Source organism: Solea solea, chromosome 16, assembly GCF_958295425.1.
Source record: "Solea solea chromosome 16, fSolSol10.1, whole genome shotgun sequence".
Lineage (NCBI taxonomy): Eukaryota > Metazoa > Chordata > Actinopteri > Pleuronectiformes > Soleidae > Solea > Solea solea.
The window spans coordinates 8,055,837-8,070,466 of NC_081149.1; the positions used below are offsets into that span (position 1 = coordinate 8,055,837).

General features: G+C 39.0%; 1 protein-coding gene across 1 annotated transcript; it reads left to right on the forward strand.

Annotated features, from left to right (window-relative positions):
* The first annotated feature begins 3,191 nt into the window (after positions 1-3,191).
* On the forward strand, positions 3,192-11,282 carry kdm8 (lysine (K)-specific demethylase 8). The gene is made up of 8 exons (XM_058652492.1): positions 3,192-3,398; positions 5,770-6,248; positions 6,909-7,081; positions 7,703-7,835; positions 7,922-7,972; positions 9,317-9,466; positions 10,524-10,616; positions 10,700-11,282. The coding sequence occupies exons 2-8, from the start codon at positions 5,775-5,777 to the stop codon at positions 10,862-10,864; spliced, it is 1,239 nt and encodes a 412-aa protein (XP_058508475.1). The 5' UTR covers positions 3,192-3,398; positions 5,770-5,774; the 3' UTR covers positions 10,865-11,282.
* The last annotated feature ends 3,348 nt before the right edge of the window (positions 11,283-14,630 follow it).

Below are 14,630 nucleotides of genomic sequence, written 5' to 3' on the forward strand. Positions count from 1 at the left end.
TTGTTTCCTTCTATTATTTCTGCGGCACCTGAAGCATAATGGTGGTGATTACATCCCTCCTGTGGTGCCCTGGTGTCTCAGCTGTTGCACGGCCCCTGAGAATACACACACTGACAGTCATGGTTCACGCTGCCCGGCTGCCCTGTTTGGCTACTGGTGAAGCCCGAGCAGCAACACGCTGCTGAGACAAGCCTCGGTTCAGAAGGAATTATTTTTTTAAAAAAAGGGAAAAGACTTTAAAATAACAGAGGAATAAGAAGGAATTATGATAATAAAAAAACAAATTAATTGTTGACTAAACAAACTCAGGCACTGTAAAGATCCTGAAGGTGTTTGAAAAGTGTAGAAAAATACAAACCAAATCACTTTTTTAATTAAAAAACATAATATAATATAGACAAAGCTTTAAAACAAAATGCTGAGTTACTCTAAAACAAACAAAAACATATCACCTGATTTTCACAGGCAACCTTAAAAGTGACTCGACATATCTTGAAAAGCACTCAATTAAATGTAGTATTACTGGTTGTAGTAATTAGTTAGCTAGTTTGCCTGAAGATTAGGGTTGGATTATAGGGATTAGAAAACATCATCCCTTTTAGACTCTCTTGTGATGACATTATAAAGAATATTATCATTATTTTCATTCATATTATCATTATGTCTGGGCTAGCACATTCAATTCTGAATTGGAACCTCTTAGTTAACTCCAAAGCTCATTTCACAAACCTTTCTTTTACAATTATTTGTTGTCATGATAAACATTTAAATGGTGGAACATTAACTATCAGGTTAAAAAGAAACAAGAGACAATCCTGGGTTTAAAAACTGGAAAAATATGATATACAAAAATCCAATTTTCCTGTGAGTGACACTGGCTAACGAGGCCGTGGGAGGAACAGAAAGTACAATCACCTCCTCCTCCCAGGAAACACCGGAGAGGTCACTGACCCCTGCCGAGGTAGATTTCAGAGGACGGCCTGCACATGAAGTCAGCAGTGACAGCACAGCGAGGAATAACATTGCTGGGCCTTTGACCTTCAGTGTAGCCCCACACTGTCTCACAACGAGATGCATCTGAATAATACATAGGCCTCTCCTGCTGGGACCACCAGCAGAGGAGCACAAACTGCATTCACATCATGGTGTGAGGATTTCTCCCACAGCATCCCGTACAATAAAGAACACACTGTGTTTTGACCAGCTGGGGTCGACTTCCTGATTTGTCTGCATTATAATTCTCTTTTTTCTTCTACATTCAAATGTGTAGCTCACAGTTTCTATGTTTCAAAAGCTTGAAAGAGAGCAAGAGAGAGAGAGAGAGGAGAGAAAAAGCAAGATGCTGCAGTTGTGGCCACACATTCATTTCCCCACTCCGTGAAGAATAGATTGAGCCATGAGAATGCTGCCGTTTACACAGTGAGAATGTATGAAACATTTCATTTTTAAATCACATCATTGATTTCTGACAAGGCATGTTCTAGCTCTCTCTCTCTTTCTCTCTCTCTCTCTCTCTCTCCTTTTCTTGTTTGCATCTGCATTTACATACAGGGGCAGATCTGTGGCTCGCACCAGGATTATTTGAATTTCATAGTGTTTGACATTTGATAATGGTGCTATGTGTTTATAGATTCTACACTCCTCTGCCATAGGATTCCTATCATGTTTGTTCAGCGCACGTCGCCCTCCCTTTTCCCTCTGCAAAAGCAATTGAATCCCGGGAAAACTCAAATATCACTATATGCGACATCAAAAAGATAAACCCAATTGTTGTTTTAGCTTTGTGTGAGTAGACACATATCAATCAATCCTGTAGGGATATCTTTATTTACATACGGGCGGCAGAAGCGATGGGAAGCAGAGGAGAAGAAGGTTTGCATAACAATTGTATCATTTATTATGATGGAAGAATCGTATCACTGCCACATAATGATTGTCCTCACCTGTCCACACAGATTTAATAATTTATTGTGTCTCTCTGTGTTTGTAAATCAGGCTGTGTTGTCACAGGAGCATGTGTCTTTTTTTTTTTTTTTGTTTTGTTTTTGTTTTTAACCAAGCCATCTGAGCTGTACAACACAACAGTTACTCGATAATGTGAAGAACAGGAAGAATAAAGTAATCAGATGAAAAGAGAACAGATTTTCTTGCAGCTTCGGGGATCGAGGGGTTGTGGACAGATGTGACTGTCTAGGAGCAGAGAGTGGGAGGGAGTGTGCACAGTGGGAAACTGGCAACATATGATTAACAGGTGTTTGTACAGTGTGTGTGTGTGTGCATGCTTGTATTTCCTACCTTTTTAAGGATTTTCTTCTGGCATAACTGACCTTGTCAGGACCATGGAGAGCAAAGTCCTGGTCCTAATGAGGCAGAACCTAATTTCTGCGGAGCTGGTTAAGTTAAGGGCTGAACTTGAATTGTAGTTAGGTTAAGGTTAGGGTTCGGTAGTAATTGGTTGTAGTCAGGCATAACGCCTTGTTTAGGTTTACCAAATTAATAGAAGTCAATGCAGTGTCCTGAGAAGAATAGCAGTGCAAACTTGTGTGTGCGTGCTTGTATTTATATTTTTGTGGGGTCCAAAGAAATGTACAAACCTATCTTTGTGGAGACATTTTGTCTGGGCCCCACAATTTTAAAGGGCTTTTTAAGGGTTAAGACCTGGTTTTAGGCTTAGGGTTAGAATTGGGGTCTAGTTCAGGGTAAGGGATTAGGGGATGCATTAGTCTATATCAATAATCGAGTGTGTGTGTGTGTGCTTGTATTTATTACCTTTAATGATCTTTTCTGGCATAAACATTGACCTCGTCAGGACCAGTAGTCCAAACCAAAACCTGGAGAAGAATAGCTGCATGTGTCGTCACTAAAATGTAAAAACTCTCTAAAATATTAAAACAAGTGTGAGTGTGTGTGGTGTGTGTGGTCTCTGTCATTCAATCCAGTCTCATGCATGCAGGTTAGAGTGACAGCAGATTACCACCCTCTGCTGGACCAGATAGTGAATACATATCAAAGTTTCTTCTTCACAAATACACTCCACCACAAAAATATCACTGACAGCCCTGCTGTCGCTTCAACTCTATTACTGTTGAATTTTTGTTGTTGTGTTTTTAAAAACATTTGTTACAAAGCTTTTTGTCTTGCTTTCAAGTCCTCGAACGCAACATGGAACTGGAGTCTTCTCGTGTCCTCGTTTCCTCCCGGTCTGTTTTTATTGCGCCACCCGCAGTAGCGTTAGCAGCACCACTGATTCTCAGCGTGTCTTATCATTTTAGTGACATTAATGTTACTAAAATTGTGTTATTGTTACATTAAAATGTTATTATATCATTTAGTTGATTGAATTCAGCTTCAACTCGCTGCTTTTAAACATGTGTCGGCTTCCTGGACTCCGTGTTTGTGTAAGTAGCAGCGAACCAATCAACACTTGTTACTTTGGCTTATATAGCGTGGGTTTTAGTTTTACGGCGTATTTAAATGGTTATTCTTGTTATTTGATATTATAGATGTCATTTGCACGCCAGGGTTGTGTCAGTAACTAATAACAAAGCTTAATATAAAGCCTGTTTCAATTAATATGTACAGACGTTTTCTTTCTTAGTTAATGTATTAAGTTATTGAGAGTTAAATGTTATTTAATGTTTTCATGACTGGAACAAACCTGATTTCAGATTCTTCAGTGTATCTTTTACTTGGTGCCTGTGTTTTGTTTTATGGACAAGTTCCTATGGATTACTTGTGTACTGAGTCTCAATTCTTTCTTCAATCACATGTTTGTGGAATTTTAATTTATGCACACATCCTCAAAGACTCTGTTGTGTGCTTTGCAGTAAAAACAAAAAGAGTGTACTTCATTGCTTCACGCTGCAACTTGCAGACCATACAGTTATACTGAAAATTGTATGAAAATGTTGTGCCCAACCTTCAAAATGAAAACATAATCTAATATATTGTCCAAAAATCTAATATGGCATTATTATTATTACTACAAAAAAACAACATAATTATACTAATTTTATTTTAAAAAGACATTCAAAGTGACTAATAAATTATCAAAATAGTTGGCAGTCGTAATAATTATAAGAAGAAGAAAAATAGTAACGTCTATGGTAAGACTACATTGATATATATGTTTGTATAAGTGTAATCACTTTAAAATCAAAATCTTTTTACCTCAGTCCGTGGAGACAAATCAACTGGATTGTGCGTTTTGCATTTTGAAGCGCAAACTTACCATGCAAACAAAAAAGAACGACATATTTTATAGAATATGAAGGACACCATAGTTCCTTAATGTGCTAGGGAATTTGGATTTTGGTCAGCACAGAATTCCTGTGTTTGTTATATTCTTGCCGTCTCACCACTAGATATCACAAATTCTTAAACATTGGACCCATAATTGCACCGGCCTCAGACTTCACAAGGCTGTGTTCATGTACAAATCAATCGGGGGCTTTAAAGCCAGCCGTACTTTGCCAACATGCAGCTTCACAGAGGATCCAAACATGGGACAGTGTCACAACTGGAGCCAGCAGTTGGCAGCGTCATTGTTGTGCATGTGTCACACTCACACATCTCTGGCTCAGGATGCCCTCACCTGTGTTTTGTAGATGCCAGTTTGGAAATTAGGTGTTTACATCTGTTTCAATGCAGCAAAGAGGCTGTAGGCGATGGGAGGGAAAAACAAGTGTCCTTGTGTTTTTGTATAACTGTGGTGGGCACTTTTATCTTGCTGCATTCCATCATGTGTCACTGAAGATAGAGTGCGACGAATGTCGGTCCACTTTGTTTAGATGGCATCAATATGGAGATGGAGACTTTCAAGCAGAGGTGGCAGGATGTTTCAAGATTGCTTTTTTTCTTTTTCTTTTTTGTTAGAAAAACATTTTACGGTCCAGAGTATGACATTTAGGAGGGTTTGTTAGCAGAAATTGAATAAACTATCCACATGTACAAGTGTATAAGTAGTAATTTGGTTTAACTGGTTTGGTTCAATTTAAAATAAGCCTTTTATGTGCACTGCATGCTACCAATCAGAGTGTGAGTTAGTGTTTTGAAGAGGAAGCTTACTGCACAAATGAAGAATGACATCTTTCCCTGATGCACTTGGGAAATGGAGGATTGAGTAACCTACAGTGCAGCCTCCTTTCACTATTATGGCCCCTGTCTATGGAACAGCCTCATTAAAGACCGGAGGGCAGAAGAGAATATCAGTATTTTTAAAAGCAAATTAAAGACCTGGCTTTTAACTGAACTCCATATAATTTTTGTAACTTTTTACTGTATTTTTTTTTCTTTGAGTTTATTGTCCATTTTACCTCAGTATTCCCTTTTTACAAGCCTTTGTTCACTGTTTTACTGTTTACTGTTTTATTTATTTTTCTTTTGTTTTTGCTGGGTTCTGGTAATTCATGAGTATTTTAGTCGTATTTTCGATATTATGCCCCATTTTATGTGTTGCTGTGATGGTTAATAGGTGGGTTTTTTTGGCCTATTTTCTTGTTTTGTTTTATCCTGTGAATCACTTTGAGTTGCATTGCTTTGAATGAAAGATGCTTGTAAATAAAGCAAAATTGATGATAAAGATGTGGGCAGTTTCACCAAACTGTGACACTGATGATCTCTGAAAGAGCTGAGCACAGAATGAGTGTTTCAGGTTCAAAATTTTACTTTTGAAAAGTCCCACAGTGCACATGGAAGTGTAGCTGAAAATGAGAAACGCTTCATCATCATCTCAAGTGCTCTCCTGACTCACCACTCTCTGCCCCACAGCATAAATGAAGACCTCCTCATCAATGGCTCAGCTGTGGTCGAAAATCTTTGCCGTTCTGCCTCCTAATGAGGACCAGTTTCCCCTGCACTTCAGTGACACAGTGGAGTCAAGTGTGCTGGATGTGCTGAAACGCTCCAGGCAGCAGCTGTACAGCGACACTTCCAGGGCCGCCCGTGTGCTAAGCGCGCAGATCGTTTTGGATTTTTCGTGGGAGAAGCTCAACACGGGAACGTGGCGCCAAGTGGACAAAGAGTGGAGACGTGTCTATTCTTACGGGTGCCTTTTCAAAGTGGCCGCACTGTGTCGTGACGGTCCATCGGAGGACGAGGTGCGGCAGGCCGTCAGGACTTGTGACATGGGTTTACTCATGGGTGCGGCCATCATGGACAATATACTCCAGGTCATTGTTAGGATTCTCCAAAATGAGGTCAGAAAATCTTCTAAGGAAGACGATGAAGCTGAACAAGTGGAGGTGAAGGTTTGTGGCCCTTTTAATTAATAAAACACTGGTAGAAATGCATGCAAGATTTCTGAAAACTGATATTAATCAAAAATGATCTTATCATTGCTCCCACCTCTCTTTCTCCTCTCTTCTACCCCAACCCGTCACAGCAGATAACACTTTGGTTCTGAGATATCCAGAATGTTTTTTCTCTCCACTTTTGCCAAATGCTTCCTCATTGTGTTCCTGTTGGGTCTATAAAGTAACTTGAGATAACGTAACGTTATCAATTGGTGCTATGTAAATAAATACATTTCCTCAACTGAAATGATCTAAATAGTATTCTATCTTGATGTCACTTCCAAGTGAGTCATAGTTAAGAATGAATGTTTTACAGGTTCATTATGTCTATCTAAGCTCTATATAGATAAACATATACAGTATATATATAACCTGTAAGGCTGTAGACATGATTTACAGCTTATTCTGTGTATTAAGGTTGGTGATAAATTGGTTGGTTTTTTCATACATTCTGCATTGATGTAGTGACGGCACATAATCACTTCTATCCACGAGTTAATAGCAGACGCAGCTTGACTTGTTTTTTTAGCGATGGAACATTTCGTCTCTGTATGCTCCGACCATGACCCTCGAAAGGAATAAGAATTGACAAACCCTTTGTCGTCTCATTAACAGAGAATAAAGATCGAGCGCCCACATGTTCCTGTGATCAGAGAGGAGTCGGCGCTTCCCAGGGTAAAGCGTCCATCACTGGAGAGCTTCAACACAAACTATCTGCTGCCTCGCAAACCAGTGGTTTTGGAAGGAATCATTGATCACTGGCCGGCGCTCAACACACACCCATGGAGGTCTGATGATTACACAACATTTATGCTTATTCTTTCAAAAAAACATTGTGTGGTTTGTAGGTTTTTCTTCTGTATTCAATATTTAAGTTAATGTAAATGTGTCAAAATTAGTGCTGACACAATCTGACATTTCAGGTGTTCTGTTGTTTTTGTAGGATTAAAATGAAAGGAAATATCAATCAATCAACATGTCTCTTATTTGCCACGAGGCATGGTCATGTGGTTTTGTGTTTAATTCTGGATTGATAATAACAACAACAGTGGAAATAATCATATCAATCGTCTGTGTGCGTTGCGAGGCGAGGCGTACACCTGTAGTCATCCACTCCACTTGTGCCTCACCATGTAATTAGACTGTTTGATCAAATCCAGCTGAGAGGGAGAAAACCTGCTGGAGTGCTCACTTCCTGCATGCGGCATACATTTAACATCACTTTGACAAAAAGCAGCGACGTGTACGGAGTACGTTTCTGCCTTTAAAATGTCAAAACAGCATAAACAGCTTAGTTGTTTTTTCTTCCCACTATCATCCTTATTCCTCACTCGACAGTCTGATATAACTGCATCTCTGTTTAAGACATGTGCCTTACAGTCTTTTATTCCTCCCCTCCTCCTGCAAAGCATAGAGTATTTGAGGTCCGTGGCCGGTTGTCGAACTGTTCCCGTTGAGGTGGGATCCAGGTACACGGACGAGGAATGGTCACAGGCGCTGCTCACGGTCAATGAATTCATCGATCGATATATCTGCAATAAAGTAAGTGCATCCGCATGAACGCAAAGGTAACAAACAGCACAATTTCAGTTTCTAACAGGGGGTATTTTCGTGTTATGTTTCCCCAGGATGGAGGGAAAGGTTTGGGCTATCTGGCTCAGCACCAGCTTTTCGATCAGGTACGGTTCGATATTTCACTTTTCAACTAATTTAAACATAATGATGAAAATGTTGATGAGTCTGTCGGTCATCTAATTGTTCATTCAGCTAACGTTTCCAGCAGCACAGTGAAATGTGTTGCACCACATTGCTTCGAAACAGTATTGACTCCTCGGAGCTAATTTTACCATGGAAGTCAATAACATTGTCAGGGTTGAACTTTACAAAATGGCCTCCCCGTCGAGCTAAAAGCTGCTTTTTAGGCCACTGATCATTTAGAATGAGGCAAAACGAGGAATCATCACACAACCAGGAATCAGCAGCAACGTCTTATACAGTGTGTAGTGTTCAGCATCTGCCCTCACAGTGCCTTCATGATTTATTACAGTGAGTGAGTGAAATGAGTGAAAGATGACGATATGCAGTGTTGCATGGCTGTGTTTTAAATAAATAACACATGCAAGGGTTAACATTTAAATCATGCTTTTCTAGTACACTGTATTCTTGCTGTGCACCTGTTCACACTTGTTCATACAGCGCGTCTATATAAAGCACATTGTTCTCTCACTTAATTAGGCCTTATCCACGCAGAAACAACAACTTTGCCCAATACCAGCCTTTTCTTTTTCAGCGTTTTCTGAAGTTGTGTAGTGGTTGTGTACAGTACATGAAAAATTTAAGCGTGGTGTTTTGAGATGGCCTTGTTTTCTAAAAATAGTGTTGTGTGGATAAGAAGCTGATACGATACAGATTCTTCTAAACTCATTGTCATGTGTACGAGCACATGACATTCACACACTCCCAGATGCTATTTTCGTGTTTATTGTCTTGCCCAAGGACACTTCGGCACATGGACTGGAGTATAGTCTTCTGAGCCACAGCTGTTCACAACCTTAGCAGACATTAGGGCCGCAATGGTTAATCAATTAGTAAATTAACCGCCAGCTGTGATAGTGTGATAATCAACTTGTTGATTTTAGTGTTTTATTTATAATTAAAAACAAGCTCTTTGTTTTCACAGTTTCTTAAATGTGAATGTGTTCGGTTTGTTTTTGCTCAATGTCACAAATAAATCATTAAAAGTAATTAATCTTAGTTTGTGGACAAAAAAAAGACATTTGAAATATTTTAAGGTTTGGGAATCGAGAAAATAATCAACATTTAAATTGATTATTTAATTAATCATGATAAATCCACCAGTTGAATTATTATACACTGGAACAAAATTGGTGGAAAGACCAAACCAAGAGAAAATCCAGAGTACAAACTTGATTTTACGTCATTATTCAGGGAAGGTAATCTTGATAATCTCAGGAGTTTGTGGGTCTTTTCTAATTGAATCATTCTCTGCAACGTTGCCTTAGATACCAGAGCTGAAGGAAGACATCCGCCTCCCTGATTACTGCTGTCTCGGTGAAGACGACGAAGATAACATCACCATAAACGCGTGGTTTGGACCCGGCGGTACAGTCTCTCCTCTTCACCAGGACCCTCAGCAGAACTTCTTGGCTCAGGTGACGACGACACACCAGCACCACTTAAAGCTCCAGTGCGTGACTTATATACCGACCAAATACCAAAAAGTAGGGATGGGTTAGAAAAACAATCTCCTTCCTATCGGTCTTAATTTAAAAGATCTGATATCGTTTCCCAAAACCTTCATATCGATCTTTTAATGTATTTAATTTCCTGTATCGTGACAGTAACACAGTTCACAAGAAAAACTTCCACATGCAGCTTTTCTGTTTGTCTTTCATTGTTACTACAAAACAACATAACCCTCACAGCATCCTCTGCTGGATAACTGGGTAATTGCAAATAGTCTTCTGTGCTTCTAGGCTGAATATTATTGAATTCGGCCATGTTTCTACAGTTTGAGCTTGAATGATCACAGAGTTGCATTATGTGGTCATATTAACTAAAAAGTGTGTTAGTGTAGCTACTTTGGGGTAAATTTTTTAATGTAACATTAATAATTAGACGTTAGAGAGATCCAAATTGAAAGAAAAATGAAAAAAAACACCAAGCAAAAATAGGTAGGGGAACTGAAATATCTCCAAATGAATCAATATCAAATGAGTGAAATCTAATGAAATTGGGACTGAATCAATTCAGGAAGTGAATAGTGAAACTCTAGTCCTGCTTTTTTTTATTATTACTATTAACAGGATCCACTTTTGAAATGTTTCTTGTTTGCGTCTTGGTGATTTTCAGCCATACGCAACCTTTTGCAGGAATGTTGCTTTACAATTGAGAGGTAGCTGCTCTCTCCTTACGTTAGTCAGTCATGATGTAAAATAAAAAAACTCCTCTGCACAGCACTGGAATGTTGTGGGGTTACACAAGAAAAACAAAACACTGCAGTATTGAAGAACAGAGAGCAAAAGAGTCGTGTGGAGCTATAATTGAACAAATTTGGCAATGGCTTGACTGCAACAGATATTCGTTAAGATTTTAAAAAGCCACGCACTACAGCTTTAACAGATCCAGTGAATGTTAGAGATGACTTACGTGATCGCAGCTTGTTCACAACATGGCGTGTCCCCCCCCCCTCTGTATATGATGTGTTAGGTTGTGGGAAGCAAATACATTCGCCTTTATTCCCCGGAGGACACAGACAAGCTGTACCCTCATCAGTCACAGCTGCTTCACAATACTAGTCAGGTAGGATTGACAGCCCCGTCGAGATAGAACACGTTGAGATTGCAAATATGCAGCGTTTCCCAGTTCTGACTCCCTCCGTGCAGGTGGAGGTGGAGAATCCAGACACGGAGCTTTTCCCGGCGTTTGCCAAAGCTCCGTTTCTCGAGTGTGTCCTGCACCCCGGGGACGTGCTGTTCATCCCCGTCCAGCACTGGCATTACGTCCGATCCTTGGAGCTCAGCTTCTCCGTCAGCTTCTGGTGGTCTTGAATTCAAAATATAATATAAAAAAAAATATATTTTGCTACCAGAATTTAAGTTAAGCTTGTTTTCTCAACCCGGTCGCTGGATAGTTGCCACCGTGTGTTTCTGTAATGCAGAGAGCAGCTTTAAACGCGTGAGCTTGTGTTTTTGCGACCTTCTGTCGACACTTTTTGACGGATCAATCAGAATTTTTTGAGATGGGTAAGTAATCACCCAAGTATGTTCGCATAGCATTTTGGTAAGAATCTATCAAATTCTACTTTGTGGTTCGCAGCGTTGCCTCACAGCATGAAGGTGCTGGGTTCAGTTCCCAGTCTGGAACTGTTCTGTGTGGAGTTTGCATGTTCTCCCTGTGTCTCTGCTGGTTCCTCCCATCATCGAAACATGTGTTAATCACAATAAACATCCTTTTACTTTAACTTGAGTACATTTTTAAGACCAGTACTTCTTCTTGTACTTAAGTAAAATGTTGTCAAGACAGTGGTACTTTTACTTAAGTAGAATATCTCATTACTCTTTCCACCGCCAGACTACATTTCATCCGGATCTAATCCAGATTACATACTTTGGCCATTTAACACGTTCAGACGAGTATAATCTCCCTGACATCTGAACGTATCATGATGAATTTCGTCATGCTTATGTAAGATGGTGATAGCTACAGTATACGCAGGTACAGTTCTGGATCCAGTGGATCTCTCCGTGTGCTCTTGTTTACATAAACGAGTTGTGGCTCTTTGGGCTTAAATGATAAAAACATTTCCCGCTTACAAACAAGGTTTTGGCACGAAAAACATCTGGTTAAGGTTAAAAAAAAGACCATGGAGCTGTCACTTTTTCCAAAAATCTATGAATTTTGCATGATATGCTATTCTTTCATTTCTGATTGTACTTTCTGTTCCTGTTGTACCGTCAGGAACTTCACCAGTGAGACCATGTTAATATGAAAAAGTCTCTGTACTCAGGGAATTGATTAATAATGTACTCATTTGCATCTGTGACCTGCGTGATTGTCAGACTGCCACTTAAACCAGTTTCCACGTTTGTTATTTTTTTCCTCTACCTGTTGCTCAGTCACTCATTAAATCCGAGGACCTGCCTCGTTCGCGTGAATTATGGAAATCGCCCATTTGAAGGTATTTTGTAAAATAAAATAAAAAAAGGTCGAGAACACAATTAAATGAGCCCGTTTTGAAAAGAGAAGCACATCCTATCAAATTAGACGACAGCCCTGTGAAAATAATATGGGAGATGAATCGAGTACAAACGACTTTAACTGCTCATTTGTTTTGGTTTGGGTGTTTTTGTGTGTGTGTGTGCGTGTGTTTGTTTTTCTTTCCTCTGCTGTTAACTTTCTGCACAATGGATGTTGCTGCAGTCATCAGCGGCATAATTAGACTAATCATTCTGCAGTGTGTGTGTGTGAGTGTGTGAGCGTTCACTGTTCATGGATCAAAGGTTTGTGTGATCAGCATTTGTCCTGATATTCAGGGGAATTTAGCCTCACTTTACACTAGACTGATTTGCATCCACAGCACAAGGAAACACAGGGAAATGTTGCTATTTTACTTTTATGAAAACCATTTTCGTTTGTCTAAATGGATCAGTGGTTCCTAATCTTGCTTTTGTCCAAGACAAACCAGGCCTCCTCAACCCGAACCCCTGTCCAGTGTCCATGCACACTCATTAAAAGTGAATAATTACAAACGTTGATATGCAAAAATAAACAGCAGTTGTAAGTTAGTGTTCCTATTCTCACAGTGTATGTGGATAAAAACTGTCCTGTGCTTCCCTGAAGTCTAAACCAAGACTCACAGACTTCTGCGACCACGTCAGACCTGGTGAAAATGTACCTCTGAAAGTGGGAGGGGCTAAAAACGGACCCCAAAAACCTCTATTAGGTCACCTGGGGCCAGGTTTAACGTGCATGACCGAAACTTGGTACGCACGTTCATTAGGTTGGGGCGGTCAAAAAAGTCGGTGGCGACTTTCCCGTGAATCCTACAGGAAGGCCGCCATTTTGGATCGAATGCCAACTCAGAGCCGATTTGGGCAATTTCGCACCAATGGTATTTGAACAAACTTGTTAGTTTTTTATTTTTTTGTAAATGCTTAGTTTTAGTTTAGTTTATATTAGTTTTAGTGTCAAAAAAGGGTCTTAATAAGTATTGTGTGTCATAAAAACCCAGCAAAAGATGGCATTTTACATTTTTTTTATTATTTATTAATGTATTGTAACCATCCCTGAATCAAATACTGTATAACATTCTTCTAAAAATTAGGCTATAATTGAGCGTTTATAGACATAAACATTTTATTCTAAATGAAAATACAACAAAATTGCCTGCAGAGAAAAAATAAATACAAAAGGATTATGTATGAAATTAATTTACAGAGACGAAAACTAAGCACATTTTCTCCACAATTTTAGTTAGAGTTAGTTTTACACAGTTCAGTTCCAGTTAGTTATCATTTTTTCTTTTTCTTTATTTTGTATAATAACTTCCATACTTTTATGTTTCTCACGTGTGATATTTTGTCGCACAGATGCCGACAACAAGAACACGATCAGGTATCGCCACTAACTGACCTGATAAGACTTTGTTTAAAGAAAAGCAATAAAGGTCACAGAAGTTCAGAAGTCACTCAACTTTAAAGGTGGACCAAAAAAAGTGTTTTGATTTGGGTGATACTGAGTTCTGATTTCTAAATTTAAAATGCACAAATGATCGTTTTAATAACCTCAGAGCAGAGAAAGCCCTCTCATGTAATCTCTTGGACCCCAGGTTGGGAACCCTGGCTCTACACCCATTTCATTTCAATTAAGTATGTTAATTACACTACAGACGTACACGATGTGAGGCGATGTGGAGGAAAATCAGGCGGCTCAGCAGTGATGTTCAAATTTGATCTGCTTTTCAACAAAATTCACCATCAAATAAAAGTTGTGTTTGGGGAAATCAAGGCTGCAAAAGAGACTCTCTCCCTCTAAAGAGCAACGTGGGTAGAATTTTAATACAATTTAGAATAAAAACTGCAGAAGATGAAATGCGACATCATACCTTCACAGAGGCAGTAATGATTTTACTGTTTTGTTTGTTCAAAAACTACCCAAATGATTTCCATTACACTCTGTGAAGTGTGGAGGATTTTTTACTCAAAGGAGGTGCCGTCGTCAAATTATAGAAAAAAAATGATATAATTATGGATTCATGGTGAAAATGTGTTTCTTTGGGAGCTGAAGTGTTTATTTCTTTGAATGTGTCTTTTAAAACGACAAAGACACAGTTAAACTTAACACTGATACGTTATAATATTTCCCCAATATTATTTCAGCACAATAAACCGTCATCATGGCAAATGGTTTGTGACAATGAGAAGCCGTCTTCGTCAACTTTTGTGAAATGGAAATGGTAGAATCATGCAGAGAGTGCCATCTGGCTTTAGTCAGCTTTATTGACAGAGAGTGTCTCTGTGTGTGCGATGTTGTAAAATCTCTTTAAAATACACAATAATATCGCAGATGATGAAACGGAGAAGCGGCTGCTCTTTGAAAATCACATGATCTCATGTTTCCAGGTTCATTTGTCGATGGTTTTCTCGATTCATTTCAATAGTTTTTGATACGCAAAATGTCAGAAAATGTTCATCGGTGTTTGCCAAACCTGGAAATAATCATGTTCTCAAACGTCTTTTTTTTTTCACAAAATAAAATTATACAGTTTTAATGATTTCTTTGTTATATGGAAAAAAAAAAACAGAAAATACTCAA

Excerpts from the sequence above, each read along its gene's own strand:
- kdm8 (XM_058652492.1), top strand. The coding sequence starts at position 5,775 with ATGAAGACCTCCTCATCAATGGCTCAGCTGTGGTCGAAAATCTTTGCC. Across the intron at positions 7,082-7,702 it reads CTCAACACACACCCATGGAG|CATAGAGTATTTGAGGTCCG; the intron begins GTCTGATGATTA and ends CCTCCTGCAAAG. Across the intron at positions 7,973-9,316 it reads AGCACCAGCTTTTCGATCAG|ATACCAGAGCTGAAGGAAGA; the intron begins GTACGGTTCGAT and ends ACGTTGCCTTAG.